Below are 17345 nucleotides of genomic sequence, written 5' to 3' on the forward strand. Positions count from 1 at the left end.
TCCGAAATAGAACATTCTCAAAAAGTGATAATTTTTCATTAAAAAATTCTTATGTGCACTAGGATAAATGATTTTATATTTTCTTGGGTTCTCTTATTGACAAGTGACAATATCATAGTATAGCAAAAACTACCCTCTACGATTCGTTCATGCGCGCTGTGATTTATTACAAAAAAAAAGGAATAGTAGACTACTGGGTGCTTTGTCATTATACTGTGACAAGTGACAATTGACAATATCTGCATTTGGCGGCAAAGTGGTATGCTTATAGTTTTTGTTTAACGAAAAAACATTTCTTTTAAAGATTTTTATAACTATTTTCAAATAGGAGCGTTTTTCCTTTTCTTTAATCTGATTCAAATCATTGCCATAAAATGGTGAATAGACCCGTAGGAAAGATGTACGTATTGAAGAGAGGTAAGAAGTTTTCAATTTTCACATGTACAATCCTTAAATCTACACTGCTTCAGGAGGAAGAAAAGAGGAAGTCCATGTGGATAAAATTACATCCCGAATCCAAAAATTATGTTACGAATTGAATATGGACTTTGTGGACCCCGTTAGTATAAGTATCCTTGGTATCAATAACCTGCTCAAACTGTAACACATTTATAGGTTTCCATAACTCTGAAAGTGGTAAATGGGCTATATCCAGGCGTGACAACAACGGAGCTGGATACTTTGGCAGCTGAAACTGCGATCATGAAGAGCGGAGTTCATCCTGACTATGCAATCCTTGCAGCACGGATTGCGATCTCCAACCTCCACAAGGAAACTAAAAAACAGTTCAGCGGTAAGTTTCTTTCGTTCGATTAAATAAATCAACAAATTTTTTTTTCAAATGCAAACCTATGTCATGTATGGGCTCAGTGAAAAGCTCGTAAAATATGGAATCTGACCATATCCTTTTTTTTTGCTCATGCGGTTACCACGATATGAGAAAACACTCTTTTTAAACCAAAAAAGTTAGAAATACCTACTTAGTGATATCTACGGGTGAATTAGCGTTGCAAAAAACTAATAAGTGGTGATGATGTACATTGCTCAACAATTGCTAAGGATCACCAGTGCCTACTTTCTAAAAGTTTACAAATTTTAAGAACAGACCAACCGGGCCAGGCACCACAACAAATTTTATTGATTTATGTGTAAAACTGATAACGTAATGTAGCATCAACATTCTGTGGATTTTATTTTTTCACTAAAAACTTGCACATAAAATTTGTTCCATCCCAAGCAATTGTTGACTAGTGTACCTCAAAAAGAGGTACCAAAATGAATGCCCTGATAAGAACTATTATCTTGACTCAGTTTGCAAATTGTGGCATTTTTGGGTGAAATTGATAATATGTATGTTCAGTTTATTAATTAGGTACCTTCAAAGTGTTCTTTTTCAATTTGCTAAACAAAAATGGTATTGTCAGAGAGGCAGCGTATCGAAGTCTTGATATTGTTCGGATGTGGGGATAGAATGCGGAGTCAAAGTGAGGTGTGTACTTTATTTAAAGCAAAATATCCGGAAAATCACATTTGCCAGGCTACTGTGAGTCAGATCTTACACAAATTTGAAGAACGTGGTACAGTGAAGGACTTGCCCAGAAGCGGCCGGCCACATGTTTTAGACGAAGATCAAAAATTGGACATTGCCGTATATCTGCAGGAAGATCCACATTTGCCAACGGTTTCATTATTCCAAAACAATCCTGCGTCTAGACGTACGATTGGGAGGTTTTTGAAAACAGAAAAATACCACCCATATAAAGTATGTCTTGGCCAAGAGCTCTTGGAAGATGACTATGACAGGCGTTTGCAGTTTTGTGAGGAAATAATGAGGCGATGTGACGAGAATAATGGGTTTCCACTCAACACACTCTTTTTGGACGAAGCTACTTTTTATTTACATGGAGTAGCTAACAAGCACAACTATCGATTCTGGAGTCAGGAAAACACACACTGGATATGCGAAGCAGATCCAGATATCCCCACTGAAACACTTTGGTTCCAACAGGACGGCGCTCCCCTACATTTTGGTATTAATGTCAGAGAATATCTCGATGTATTTGCAGGACGCTGGATTGGACGACGTGGTACAGTTGAATGGCCGCCAAGATCCCCAGACTTAACGCCATTAGATTATTTTTATTGGGGATATATAAAAGACAAGGTTTATCAAAATAAGCCAGCTAATATTGAAGATCTGAAAAGCAGAATTAGTGTGGAATCACATAACATATCGGCTGGGACCATTCGGAATTTCGTAGACGGGTTTTATCATCGCCTAGGAGCCTGCCAAGTAGAGGGTGGAGGTCAATTTCACCATCTGTTACGTTAATTCACCCGTAGATAGCACTAAGTTAGGTATTTGTAACTTTTCAAAAGAGTTTTTTCTCATTTCGTTGTAACCACAAAAAAAATAAAGGGTATGGCCAGAATCTATTTTTTACGAGCTTTTCAATGAGTCCATACACGACATAGGTTTGCATTTGAAAAAAAAAGTTGGGGAGGGTTGCAGCTAAGGGGTTGAAAAAAAAATTTCATTTTATTGTCAAAAAGTGCATACAACGTGAAATCAACTGACGTGTTTCAGCGTTTTTTTCCTAAAATACTAGTTGAAAAGGTATTAATTTTATTCCGGACTTTTGCGCACCCCTGTATATCTAATATAATAATAATACATTGAGTATATTGACTGTGATAACCTTGTTATTCATACATCTGTGGTAATTCATATTCTTAACCAATATTAATGATATTGCCTCATGATTTTCTACTACTTCTGCAATGTTTACTGTAACTGACATGTCCTACACCTGAAAAGGTTTTCTATTACAAAGAACTAATAAAGGATATCTATCTATCTATCTGTATAATCAGCGTAGGAAGCAATAAAAAATGAATAATGCTGGAGCTGTTCCACCATATCATTTGCATACTATAGAAAGAGATTTAGGCCTATTATGGATCCCTGTGGCCCTCCCGCAATGACAGTTTTCATGTTAGAGGTAAAGTTTGCAATTATGACTTGCTGTGAAAGGTCTGAAAAAACCACACCAGGGGAATCCCCCTCTAGTTTTGTTAGGAATATTTTGTGATTGACACAATCAGAAGCTTTGATGAAGTCGATAAATAAACCCAAAGCAACTCGTGACTTATAAAATGTACCTACAAGAGCTCTCACAAATTTCTCTATCGCAGTATGCGGCTCTTCTGTTTGTAGAAATCATGCAGACATTTTTATAGCGATAACTTTTGCAATGCATCATCTCCTTTTTCAAACAGTGGTATAACCATTTGCCATTTTTGTTTACTTGCAGAAGTCATGGACATGCTCTACAATGCCGTCGACGATGAGACAGAAGAAAAATCTCCTTTGATATCAGAAGAGCATCACGCCATCATAATGAAAAACGCCGACCGCCTAAACTCCTGCATCATCTATGACAGAGACTTCTCCTTCAACTATTTTAGTTTTAAAATACTGGAGCATTCGTTCCTGAACAAAATCAATGGGAAAGTCGTGGAACGCCCCCAGCACATGCTGATGAGGGTCGCAGTCGGGATCCACGGCGAAGATATAGACTCGGCGATTTCCACATACAACCTCTTGTCGGAACGGTATTATTTCCACACGGAGGCCACTCTGCTAGCGGCTGCTACGCCTAAACCTCAGCTCTGTTCCAGCTTCCTGACGATGATGCCGGATGACAGTATCGAAGGTATCTTCAAGTGCTTGGCCCAGTGCGGAGCCCTGTCCAAGTACGGCAGCGGGATAGGGTTGAACATACACAACATCAGGGCGAGGGGTACTTACATTGCGGGCACCAATGGAGAATCCAATGGTGTGGTGCCCATGCTGAGGGTTTTTGATGCCCAAGCGGAGTTTGTTCGCAATCTCTACACCGATACTCAGTCGAGCATTGCAGTTTATGTGGAACCGTGGCACGCGGACATATTCGAATATTTGAACTTGGCCAAATCTACCGGGAAAGACGAACTGAGGGCGAGGAATTTGTCGTACGCTCTGTGGGTGCCTGATTTGTTCATGAAGAGGGTGGTGGATAATGGCGTTTGGTCCCTGATGTGCCCTCATAAGAGTCCCGGACTGTCGGACTGCTACGGGGAGGATTTTGAAAAATTATATGAGCGGTAAGTGAATAGAAAGGTACAAAATGTATTTACCTTTTGGTATTTGCCAATGCCTTCTTTGTACATAGAATAGAATCGAATAGAACTTTATTGCGCCCATAAAAAATACAAATATTTTGGACAAGTCACCTATTACATTGCACAGTTACATAAAAAAGCTGTAAATGTAACAACAAAATTAAATGTAGAGTATAAAATGCATTTTAAAAATTCTTAACGTATAAAGAAACAGGAATAAAAAGTGGAAAAGATGCACTAGGTATCTCCAAGCGAATCCTTAAGAGTAACATGGAACTCACTCAGAGTATACAGGCTCATTTTAGTGAGAAGTTTTTTCACTGTATTTCTGAAAAGTCTGAGTGGAAGATGTTTGATTTTTTCAGGAAGTAAATTGAAGCAAGTGATGCCAATTGATTTGCTTTTATCCAATCTTCTTAAGAGGGGCACAATATTATTTCCAGCGTATAATATTGTCAGTAATTCTAGTTTGAGATGCATATATGAAGGTAAGTCATGAGCATAAATTAGGAACAGGAAAGGCCCCAGTATGGATCCTTGTGGGACTCCCCTTTTGATAATACGTCCTTGACTTATCATATTGTTATTGTAAACTCTTTGTGTTCTGTTAGCTAAATATGATTCAATTATTTTATTGGGAATTCCTCTTACGCCATACCATTCTAATTTCTCCAACAGTTTATCATGACTGACACAATCGAAAGCCTTCGACAGATCTGAGAAGATAGTTAAACAGGAATGTTTATTTTCAAAAGCTTCAATAATGTTATTAGCTAATTTGTTTATAGCGTCTATGGCACTTTTACCTTTCCTAAACCCAAACTGATAATTATGTAAGAAATTATTGCTTTCCATGTAGTTACTAAGCTGTATTAAAATAGCTTTTTTCCATTACTTTGAATAGGGTGGGCAATATGTGAATTTGTCTGTAATTCTCAGGTAATTTTTCATCTCCCTTCTTGAATTTAGCTAAGAACTTTGGCTGGTTTGAACACTGATGGGAAAAAACCATCAGAAAGACATTTATTTTGGGGAAAGAAAGTTTTTGGCTTTCTACTACTCCATCTTGATACAAAAAAATACAAAGTTTGTGTCTGAAAGTTACTTCTTTGCATGATCTACACATCCATGTATAGAGTTACTTCCTTCCTTTCTTTGGAAGACTCCCTCATCCTTCTTTTTTTTGTATCAAGATGGAGTAGTAGAAAGCCAAAAACTTTCTTTCCCAAAAAGTAATCACTCCTAAAAAATATAACCCCTTTAATTCAAATAAGATTCCTCTTGGCTGGGATTAAATCAAATAGGTGAATGAATGTCATTACGATGTCATCGATGACATAAGCAGATCAAGCTTATTCCGTGACATTAAAAATCATAATTCATGAATGATGTATGTGTATTTTCTATAATGTTATCCAATTTTGGTACTGAAGAGCCTTAGGGCAAGTTTCTTAAGGCGAAACATCGATGTATACCAGTGAGGATGACTGTGTTCCATGTAAGTGCAATTTGTTACCATTCATTTAAAGTAGAACTCGTGTGAATGATATCTGATTTTTATTCCACAAAGAATATTTGAAATACAAACTGAGTAGAGAAAAGTATCTTCTGTATAATTCAGTGTTCATATAGAAGTATTTCAACGACTGAGTTCGTTTTCTTCTCCGGATTTAGGAAATTTACATTGAAATCGCCACATATAACAACGTTAGCTTGGCTATAATGACTTTCTATATAGATGAGGGCTTCTGTCATTATGTTTAAAAACTTGGTAAAATCAGAGTTACTACAGGGTTATGGGTATACAGATAATACAAGTAAATTGAATTTCTTTGAGAATAATGCAGCAAGTTCACAGTGAAATTTTTGAGATAGCTGTTTAATTTCGATGATTTTTTTGCCATCAAAAAAATTATTTATGTAGATACAAGTACCTCCATGTATATGATTATGTTGGCAATAAATAGAAATTAATTTAAAATTTTTAATAATAATAATAATATTTATTAGTCTCAAGAAACACAAAGTTTTTGGACACGTCAATACAATTTCTAAAATAGGTTTGAGAGGGTAAGATTTGTCAATATAGTTAAAAAAAAATGCTTGTAGATAAATTAGATTTACAAAAAAAAAATACAAGTTCTCAAGATAAAATTCCAATCTTATAAGACTTGACTAAAATGTAAAGCCATGAGCTTTTACAAATTATAAACACATAGCTAACGTATTATATATATTCAAAGTCGAGTAAAAGTTTGGGAGGTGACCACAAAAGTGTCTCTTTCTTCTTGGATAACTTCGAAAAATTGATCAATTTGAACAGATGTAGTGTAGTTTTTCATAAGTAACGTTTGAGCCTGGGACGCCATTATAGTTGCTGTTCGTTGTTTCCGATAAGCTTATATTATTTAGATTCGATTCTGTTTGTTTTGGTGCTTTAGTTCTAAAAAAGATCTTGGTTGTCCTTCATATTGGAGACGATCTCTTCTGAAGTCGTCTCTTCTGTAACCGACTCCCCATGGCCAAAAGGAAGGTTTGTAGAAATCCTCTTCGAACTAGAAATCAGTAGCAACCATTGTTTGTTTATTTCGTACTTGTTGCCATTCTGAGGTGTCTTTACAGTTTCCACCATGGGAAGATTCTGATAGACCTGCTTCTGGGCCAGTTTGCAATTTGATAACTTCATCAAATTTCAGTTGACTCTGAACTTTCAAGATTTCATTTGCCACTTCCTTCAGTTTGAGAGGTGGGTCACTCTGTATAACAAGTTCATTTGTAGTTTTTACATCATCGATGTTTTTTATCTGTTGGCTTACAAACCGAATACTATTGACCTCATACAAAGTATGAGGTCAATAGTATTAGTATTATTGTTTCTAAAATTTTGTCCATCTCAATGTCATGTTTTTGTAGCTCCATATCTCAATGAATATTGATTCTACTTTCGCCAATCAGGACCAGGCAGAAACAGCCTTCGTCGACTTCATCGAATCCCGAGCACAAGATTTTTATTCTGGCGGAATTAATCCACTTGTTACTGTGGCAAAAGTGCACCTATTTCTCCTAAAATGAATAAGTATTCTCAGAGATATAACAGTTTAAAGTAGACTCATAAAAATGGACTAAATATTTTAAACAACATGATAGTTTCATTTAGGCATATCACGTTTTACATTTTCAGTAAGTGATATATTTTAAAAAGCTGTTCTCATTTGGGTTAGGAAAATCTATGGAGTATTACTTTGGGATCCCTCAACAAATCAGTTTTTTTCTCTTCTCCACTTCAATGTTTTTTCAGGTACGAAGCTGAAGGTAATTTCAACAGGCAAGTTCCCGCCCAGGACTTGTGGAAGGCCATCGTTGTGTCTCAAGTCGAAACTGGAGGTCCCTGCATGCTCTACAAAGACGCCTGCAATGAGAAAAATAACCAAAAACATTTGGGAACCATCAAGTGCGCCGGATTCTGCACAGATGTCATCGCTTACACTTCGCCGGAACAAATCGTGGCCTGCCCCCAAGCGGCAGTGTTACTAAGCATGTTTGTCTCTTCTGACAGAAAGACGTTCGATTTCATGAAGTTGAGGGAGGTTACCAAGACGGTCACGAAGAATCTGGATAAGGTTTTAGATGCAAGTTACTACGCCTTGCCAGAAGAAAAAATGTGCAGCACCGAGCTTCGGGCTATCGGAGTGGGAGTTCAAGGCTTGGCCGATACATTTATATTGCTGAGAATGCCGTTTGACAGCGAAGAGGCTTCTCAGTTGAACAAGCAGATCTTCGAGACTGTTTACTACAGCGCAATGGAGGCCAGCTGCGAATTGGCAGAAAAGAATGGGACATATTCCAAGTACGAGGGCAGCCCAGCCTCCGAGGGTGTTTTACATTACCATATGTGGGATTCCAAGCCTTCGGACCTTTGGAATTGGGCAGAACTGGATGAGAAAATTAAAAAGTTCGGCCTCCGTAACTCCCTTCTCATATCCGTGATGCCTACCCCTTTGCTGTCGCAGATCCTGGGGACCAGCGACTCCGTAGAGCCCTACAACTCGAACGTGTTCACTCGCACGGTTTCCTCTGAAAGATTTCAAGTAGTAAACGAGCTTTTGCTGAGAGACCTGACGGATCAAGGCATCTGGGACGAGGTCATCAAGAAGAAAATCATAGACGCATACGGGTCAGTCCAGAACCTCCCCGAAATCCCTGACGACCTCAAAGCCATTTACAAAACGAGCTGGGAAATGTCGCAGAAAGTAATCCTCAACCAGGCCGCAGATCGGGCCCCCTTCGTGGACCAGGGTCAGTGCCTGAACATCCACATACAGAAGCCGACTTATGGATCTGTGACTTCGATGCACTTTTACGGGTGGAAGAAGGGGTTGAAAAGCGGGATGTGCTCGATACGCACCAGGGCTGTGCCCAAAGTTGTTCAAGAAACGGTGCAGAGGAGTAAAGTAGAAGAGGTGGAGCCTGTGTCAGAAGAGCTGGAGGAGATGAAGAAGAAGCAGGAGGAAGAGGAGGAGAGGAATTTGGCGGGGCTGGTTTGCTCGCTGAAGAACCCGGAGAACTGTGAAATGTGCGGGGCGTGAGTGGTAGTTGGGACTAGGTGGTTACTCGAACGCATTTTTGTATATAGCTTTATTTTATTAGAAATAGGATTTAGACTGAAAGGGGTATATAGGAATTCCTGATATACATTACAATACATATAAAACATGTCAATGAGTCAAGTATTATAGTTACTACCAATAAAACAAAAAATATATCAAAACAATTATTTGTTGTTGCTGAAAAAATATTCTCAAAAATAAGTGTTTGAAACGAAGCATATAAATGTTCGTGTATGAATTTAAAAGAATTTTGAAAGCTAAAAGGAAAAGAAAATTAAAAGAACGAAAAAAAATCCAATTATTCAGTGACCTCATGTTTTTTCTATCTGATTTCTAAAACTACCAATACTGACTTGAGAAAGTTCTAGCTACATTAATTTCATTATTATTCCTTGTCTCATAACGATGAATTTGATTATTATACCATACTCAGTATAATTTGAATGGGAGTATACACATCAAGATTATTCACATTCGTTTGTATCTCACTAAGAGCAGGTAGCCAGATTTTATTAATGTTCATTGCCTCTTCTTTTCTGTTGAAATTATTCCTGTTTTTGGATTTCTATTGTCTCTCTAAGTACTCTTGAATTCGGAAAATAGCTTTCATACAATAAATTGATGGATTTATCCATTACTATGTGGAAGGAAATCATCATGAAAAAAGGAAACTAAACTTTCACCACTTGTATTCCCATTTTGCTCCGCTAATCCGCAGCTGGCCTCCACAGAGCTGTACTGAACAGTCTCGAATATCTGCTTATTCAACTAAGGTACCTCCTTGGTGTCAAACGGCATTCGCAGCAAGATAAACGTATCAGCCAAGCCTTGAACTCCTACACCGATAGCCTGAAGCTTGGCGCTGAAAGTTTTTTCCTCCGCCAAGGCATGGTAACTCGCATCTAGGACCTTATTCAGATTCTTCGTTACCGTTTTGGTAACCTCCCTCAACTTCATCAAATGAAAAGTTTTTCTGTCAGAGGAGACGAACATGTTTAGCGACATTGCTGCTTGGGGGTGGCCACGATTTGCTCGGGCGAGGTGTAAGCAATGACATCTGTGTTGAATCCAGCACACTTGTTCCCAAATGGTTTCGGTTGCTTTTCTCGTTGTAGGCGTCTTTATAGAGCATGCACGGCCCTGCAGTTTCAATTTGAGACACAATGATGGCCGACGTGGAGTGAAAATACAATAAATCGTTTCGTTGTATTTTCATTTCATGAAAATACAATGAAATGTTTTCTTGTATTTTCATTTCAAGTTTTATTGCTTATATATTATTGATATTTCAGTCCATATTTTTCAATTATAAAATTTAAACCAACCCTACTTTAGATTTGCAGTAGCTCCCCATATTGAAAGTTATCATTAAATAATCTTTCAGAAATAAACTACAAATATTCCTATATAGAAATGCGTTTTGTAGTACTGTAGAATTCTTGACTCATTGTATGTATATGGTAAATTCCTATGTATTTCTTTCGGTACTTGTCTATTAATTTTAGAAACTGGACTACATAGTCTGATGTGTGCATACATTTTTATGAATGTGTAAAGTTGTTTCACGTTAATAAACTGTATTCTAACTTGTTCAATTGATGACCTATTTATTTTGAAGAATTTCGTATTGAATATAGGAAAAAATCATGCAGAAATAGAAAACCAAAACCTCTCTTCCTCAAAAAATTATAAATTATTCCTCCAACCGATTTCCTGGAGTCTTTGAAGTCCACTAGATACTCGTTAGGACAACAAGAGGATTGTTCCGAATTCTTGGGGTTCTTGTTGAATACTTTTCGTGAGCAAAACAATAGCAAAATCAATACTCCTGACTGCTCTGGATTGGACGATTCTGTACAGTCCATCTCGTCTTGTTTGTAAATCTTCTGCTGGAAAAATCATCACTTCTTTACTTTGTAGTAAATGTTTAAGAGGTACTGAAAACTTATGTGAATTTCTGGAACTTCATCTAGCTTTTCCTAAGATGACTAACAACTAGTCCGTGCAAAGCTTATTGTTAAATCATCTGAAAATGGAATTTTCAACAGGTGATGATCGACTGTATTGTCAAACATGCGCCAAACTAACCGACTGTTATAAGGAAACAAGTATAGCTGAGGCACCAGTCAATCTAATAATAACACTGATGATCTTCAAACAAGACAACCTCTGACGGAAGCAAGAAAATCTTTGGAAGGTTCGAAATAGATGAACATTTCAATCTAGCAGACCAGTATTATAATATTCATGCATTGTTCATTGTGGTTCTGGCGTTGAATTTGATTATTATTAAGCCTTGGTCAAAGACAAGAGGGACTGGTTTAAGTTTGACTATAGTCGTATCACTAATTGTTGTGGCGATGGCTTGAATTTATTGAAGTCTCTGGAGACACCCTACATTTTGTTTTATGAGAGAGAGGACATTGGTAGATCAAGATCTCCAGATGATGTGGTGCTGCAGGTTTTTCCGGGTATTCCTGCAACTGTAAAAGCAAATGCGCCTCTGGAATCAATGAACTCGCCCCAGAGCGCCAATTAATTTTTATTTTTATCGTTGTTTTATGATTTCACTAATAAATACTCTCCTAAAAATATACCCCTTTCAATTTATAAAATATGTATCTTGATTCGGGTCATGCATGTAATCTCTTGATGTATCTTCATTATAGTGAAATTTTGGTAATTATGTGCCCATTTCTTGTACTTGGTCTTTATAGCAATCAGGGATTGAATAAACAAATAGATAGAAATATGATTCACATTCAACATATAACATTCAATTCAACACATATAATTCATATAATAGACAACCAAGATTTTCCACAGTAGGGAGTCGGTATTCCATCAAAGTAAATTGAATATGTTCCACTTTTTCTTAACGTTACCCTTCAGTTGGTAATTCGAACGGGAATTAGGGATTTTCACCACCTTTGATTCCTTAATTTTGAATTATTTAGATCATCTTTATAGTTACACAGCAGGAAATTATTCACTATAATATAAACAACAATGTAAAAATACAATCTCAATCAGCTTCCTTAAAGTGTTGAGGAACTTTGAACATGGGGCCGTGCCCAGGAACTATGAAATCGGCCAGTTTCAGTATTTTTCTTCTGTTGATCTCCTGCAGTTCTTCCGAATCGCTACCGGCACTTTTCCATATTCCCGCATCCTCCAAATCCTCGAATTTTTCAAACAAATCTCCTGTAACTGCTACGACACCATTATCGGTATCTACAACGACTGATACGTCCTGCAAAGTGTGTCCTGGAGTAGGGATTACTTTGACTTTCCTGTTGATGACGAACTCCTCTCCACTGTGGAAGTCGGGTTCAGTAAAATAACAGTCTTTATGAGAAATGCTGAAACCGACAATGTGTACAGCTTTTTTGAATAGATGGTTGCACCCGACGTGGTCTGAGTGCCCATGAGTGCAAACTACATAATCGATATCATCACAGCTGATATTTTCTTCTTTCAAGGCAGATAAAAGTTTCTCATCGTCCCAGGATGTCAAAGTATCTATTACGATATTTGGGGTGCTTTTTATAAGTACACAGGAGCAATTTGCCAAATATTTTCCATCAACGAATTTTGAATAGCCTTCGAACAGCACCTTCAGTTGAGTTTCAATATTCGGCTTCATATCTCAAAAATTTAACTGAAATTGATTTTGAAAGAATAGAATATTATATGCATACAATGGTATTTTTTTTAAATATTCAAATTGTCAAATGCTTCGATAGAGAGATAACCTAATTCAGGGTTGCCACTCGATATTTTTTATTCGTACTAAAATGTAAATAATTTCGTAATATTCGTAAGTGTGCATGTTCCTTCCATATATGTTTGAATTTTCAGAAGCTTGCAAAGACTTGCAGAATCAAAATTTGATTTCTATACCTAAATGTTCTTTGACATAGGCTTGATAAGCAAGTTTGACACATAAGCTGTCAAACTGTGAAAATAGTGAACAATAGCAAAATTATCTAATTTTGAAAGCGTAATAGATTGTGCTTAATAACGTAATAAAAGTATCCAATAGTAATAGATTTATTACGGGAGTAATGATTTAGCCACAGAACTGTAGAGTTATTGAAGTACAAGTTATAGTTCTGTGCACAGAACTGAAACTCGTGATCGTGAGTACACCATAAAACACAAAGCATATAATTTCAAATGTTGCTCATTTAAAAATTTTGTCTAGAGACAAACATTTATCTTGAGGTACGCAAATTTTTGACTATTTTTTCACTTAAATAACAATACTTCACACAGAAGAACGAAAAAACCCGACTATTCATTGTGCACTCAGAAGAATATAGACAACAGTTTAATAGTGGTACGTTTGTAGAATTCAGCGTATCTCTTTTTTTGAACTCAACCTAGATGTACTTGTGATACCCTGTTTGCCAACACCTAACCGTTATTTTCAACTCCTCAACACGTGTTTCGATCACTAAGCGATCATCTCCAAGAGGAAGATTAAACTGAAGATGATCATTTGGTGACTGAAACACGTATCGAGGTGTTGAATATAACGGTTCGGTGTTGGGATAAAACTCCAGTAATATTCAATCATTGTATATAAGTTGTCTGTATACAAAGATTCAACCTAGATGAGTTCAGAAAAAGATAAATTTACAAAACCAATTGGTTCCGCTTAGGAAAAATCACCACATGAAATGTGTGTCATTATTCACTATTTCCCTCAGGCGTGTACAATATTGATTTAATATGGTATTTTAAAATACGCGTAACAATTTTATGAAGTTTACTGTGAAAATCTCGCGGTAGTGAATATCCGTATCGAGTATCGGCCAATACAGTACACAGAATGGACCATAACTGATCATAAGTACCGATCCGTAATTATGCACTCTATTACTTGTTTACATTTTTTTTAATACTTCAACACATACTCTTATATAGGCAGTGTGCTCATCTACCTCGGACATGTCTTATTTAGCCCATTCAATATAACCTTCGTTCTTGTAGTCACTGATAATGTCTGCTTCAGTAGCATTACGAAACGTTTGGTACTTTAGCTTCCGTTCAACCGCGGATTATCATCTTTTTTTTTTGTTGTAATTTTAAAAAACATACAAAATAACTGTATACATTGTATAGAACTGTAGGCAAAGGAATAAAAACTTTCATGACTGATTTGCGATGGCATTAAACACTGATGTACATAGAATAGCTTGAAAAAAAAGTCATTTGTTGTGCTTATTAAATGTATTTTTTTGTTTTGTAAAAATTATTTGAGTTCTTATATTCTAGTATTCGTATATACAAAATTCCTATAAATTTACATTCACATATACATTTACTTCCACTGAATAAGTCATTTTTATAGGTCAGTCTGCCTTTGATATTGTATACCTTCAAAAATATAAAAAACTTTCATTAATTAGATACATACAATCAACTTCAAACAATTAGATAAAAAAAAAATAAAAGTTAATTCTCAACTATTTCTAAATATTTTCGTAAATTGAACACATTTTTACAAAATGTTCATGGAACACTTATATTTTTCCTAGTATCACAAGTTTTGTTCATAAGGTAGGTGAATCAATGAGATAATTTACATGTTTAAAACTGCTTTTACATAAGTTTCAATTTCCAATATCCATATCATATAAAATATAAGTGGAATAAGTTTCAACAAAAATGAATCAGTTTAAATTTCTTTTTTAAAGATTTATATAAAATAAAAAAATTGCACTCTTCCACTTCATAAAGATCACGTTTACGGAAAATAAACCTTAGTTGTTTTATTTTATACATCCATTATGGGGATAAATTAAACTCTTAGTTTGTGTAGGGAAATGCGTGACCTAAGTGTCACGTTTGTCAAGTTGGCACTATAATTTTCAATGTTGTTCACATTGTGGAATAAATTGACATAAGGTGAAAGACTTTTTTACATTATGGTCCATAGACTAAAGATCTCAACAAAATACAAATTTAGGTGCATGCACCATCTATCGACAAATGCACTAAGTTGAGTCAATCTCATTTCCCGCGTATAGAATTTTTGACAAAACGAAGCAAATCGGTTATAACACGAGGGTTTCTATATACCTTTGTTTTGTGTCTTCATTTTTATATAACAGGTAGAAAACCTAAAACATTCATTCAATTGTATGCATTAGCGAATCTTCCATTATTCAGTCCAGTTTACGAATAAAAACTCAACAACATAATAACTTCTGTTTGAAGGTGGTTGACAATGTTTCGTGGTGAATTTCATTAGTTCGGACTTCCATTGTCTAATATGATTCTACTATGATTCTAAATCTACACAGGGAGGAACACTGGTTTAAGAGGAAGTTCAAAGGAGCTGCATATAAATTGTCCAACGACGCATTCAGCCAAGCTAGCGTAGATATACGCAACATAGGAAACCCGTAATCAAGCGGAAAACGGTCAACCCCCACCTAACTGTGAAGCGGAGAGAGGAAAGAGGGGATAGGAGAAAGCGTTTCAGGGGAACCTTCTTGAATTTGTACTTTGTCTATAAAGTAATGTATGATCTTAGTTTTCATTCAGTGTATGCAATTTTTTATGATCTATATTGTGGTTGAACACCTTTCCTTTGGCTAAAATATATACTAGTGGTAAAACAAAATATGGAATAATGTTCTTGCTTCAAATTATCACAAAAGAATTTCATTTGTTCAATTTATGCAAGTTTCATACGAACGTATCCCAACAGTTGGAACCTGGCTCACGTATTTTGAAGGGGAAAATATCAACCTTACATTCTATAATGTGATTTAGAAATTCAGAATTCATACCCATTGACCCTTCATACACTTGTTATAACGATTGAGAAGGATTTATGAAAAGAAAATGGGTGTAAATAGATTGATGTATAACTCAGGAGCTAAGTTCCAACTGTCGGGAGACACTTCAGAATTGATGCCCCAATTTCAAATTGTGAGTGATGAGTCGTGAGCAGTTAGATAATTGACTTTTTGGGGCACAAACATGAACTTATACAACTTGAACTTGCGACTTTAAGACTTATAACTGACTCTATAACTGATTAATTCCCAAATTTCAGTAGTTTGTATTATTGTTGTTAAATTTGAAGTAATTTTCATATTTAGATTGATAATTCATTGAACTGAAGTCGAGATTGACTGAATACATAAGACAAGCATGAGTGGCACTTTCGTTTGGAGAAAGTTATTTCAAACTTGAGGTCAAATTGAATCTAAGTTGTAAACTTATATTTGTATCTTTCCTGCTAGGAATCACAGGTTAAAATATGAGACTTCGATAATATTTGGCCCGTACAAGTTTCTACTTCTGAGGGTGTTGTCGTTCGTAGGAGGGCGACAGCTGGTTAATGGTAATTTTCACGTAAACGTGATCATATTTGATCCTTTACTCCACACATTCCGACTTCCAGTCGAAAAAAACGATAAACTACTTTCAAATTTCCTTTGAAACAATTAAAAATTATAACCTATTTTCCAGCTTACATTGCCGTTTCCAACGGTTGACTTCTACTTCTATTCGCATCAGTTATCGGTTGGTTGAACTGAGGGCTTTCCTCTGAAGGAATGTAATCGAAGTTAGTTTCTAGAAGAGCCTCACTTTTCGCCCGCGTCTTCTTTTTCGGAGCGACTGGCTCGTCGAAATCAGTCTCGAGAATATTTGCAGAAAGCGGACGATCATCGGATGGGTCTGGACTGTAAGCTGGAGTGCTTACAGTTCGGGAATACGCCGGCGAATACTCCCTAGGGGGCGTTGGCGGCTTCTGCGGTAGTTTATTCTGCAACTCCTGCAAGAAATTATAACCAGGTCTTGCCCCGGTGTAACTAGAATCCGATTTGTCGCTGTGCAAAGGCAGAGTATCGGTGTTGTAGTACTCGCTAGGCGGATACGAAACAGTTTCCGTGTCCATTATCGGAGTCTCTTCGTCTTGCGTACTCTCTGCTCTAGACTGGTAGTTCGAATTCGTGGCGAAGGTGGAGTTGTCTCTAAAGCCTTCGTTTTTGAATGCAAGGTCGTGGATCGGTCTGGAGTACTGGTTTTCTGGACGAGCGGGCGATTTGTGGTACTCTATCGTCGGAGAGAAAGCGAAAGCGGCAGGGCTAGGGTTGTGACCTTCGTATACTTCGTACGACTGGTTATCATCTATGGACGAACCGTACGTTGACTTTTCCATGCTGTCTATGGAGCCGTTGGTTATCATTTTTTTGGTGAGGGTGTCTGTCGATTTGGTGCTCTGCAAAAAACATGGAAGTTCAATAGTACCTTAACGGCTAGGTAGTTCTAGGGTAAGTACAATTACTAACAATAGTTCAATATAATTTATACTAAAAAAACACAGGCCTTCAAAGTGTAAGAGCATTATCTTTGATCTGTGCAAACAAAAAAAAAGGAGATAACCAAAATTCAACTATGTACATGGTTCACCACTTTATGCATTCAACACCTTATGTATCTCTTTCGGTTCGACTTCCATATTTAAAATTAATTCATAGATGCTACGGCAATAAATGATGTACTTACTACCAAGCATACATCTTTCAGAGACAAACTGAAGTTGGT

General features: G+C 36.6%; 3 protein-coding genes across 4 annotated transcripts in view; 1 reads left to right on the top strand and 2 right to left on the bottom strand.

Moving 5' to 3' along the window:
* Positions 1-229: 229 nt before the first annotated feature.
* LOC111510799 (ribonucleoside-diphosphate reductase large subunit) lies at positions 230-10366 on the top strand. Its single transcript, XM_074176197.1, has 5 exons — positions 230-417; positions 471-559; positions 616-793; positions 3315-4146; positions 7463-10366. The coding sequence occupies exons 1-5, from the start codon at positions 375-377 to the stop codon at positions 8748-8750; spliced, it is 2430 nt and encodes an 809-aa protein (XP_074032298.1). The 5' UTR covers positions 230-374; the 3' UTR covers positions 8751-10366.
* Positions 10367-11546: 1180 nt separating this feature from the next.
* On the bottom strand, positions 11547-12524 carry LOC111510798 (metallo-beta-lactamase domain-containing protein 1). Its single transcript, XM_023166745.2, has one exon. The coding sequence runs from the start codon at positions 12415-12417 to the stop codon at positions 11797-11799; it is 621 nt and encodes a 206-aa protein (XP_023022513.1). The 5' UTR covers positions 12418-12524; the 3' UTR covers positions 11547-11796.
* A 1454-nt stretch (positions 12525-13978) lies between these two features.
* bark (C-type lectin domain-containing protein bark beetle) overlaps positions 13979-17345 on the bottom strand; it is a 57468-nt gene continuing 54101 nt past the window's right edge. For both annotated transcript variants that reach the window (XM_023166741.2, XM_023166739.2), the window contains one exon: positions 13979-17019. In XM_023166741.2, the coding sequence (XP_023022509.2) occupies positions 16267-17019 (753 nt within the window). In that variant the 3' untranslated portion in view covers positions 13979-16266. The remainder of the gene's footprint in view (positions 17020-17345) is intronic.

Source organism: Leptinotarsa decemlineata, unplaced genomic scaffold, assembly GCF_025532065.1.
Source record: "Leptinotarsa decemlineata unplaced genomic scaffold, Ldec_3_MD MMD2_tig00001621_RagTag_RagTag, whole genome shotgun sequence".
Lineage (NCBI taxonomy): Eukaryota > Metazoa > Arthropoda > Insecta > Coleoptera > Chrysomelidae > Leptinotarsa > Leptinotarsa decemlineata.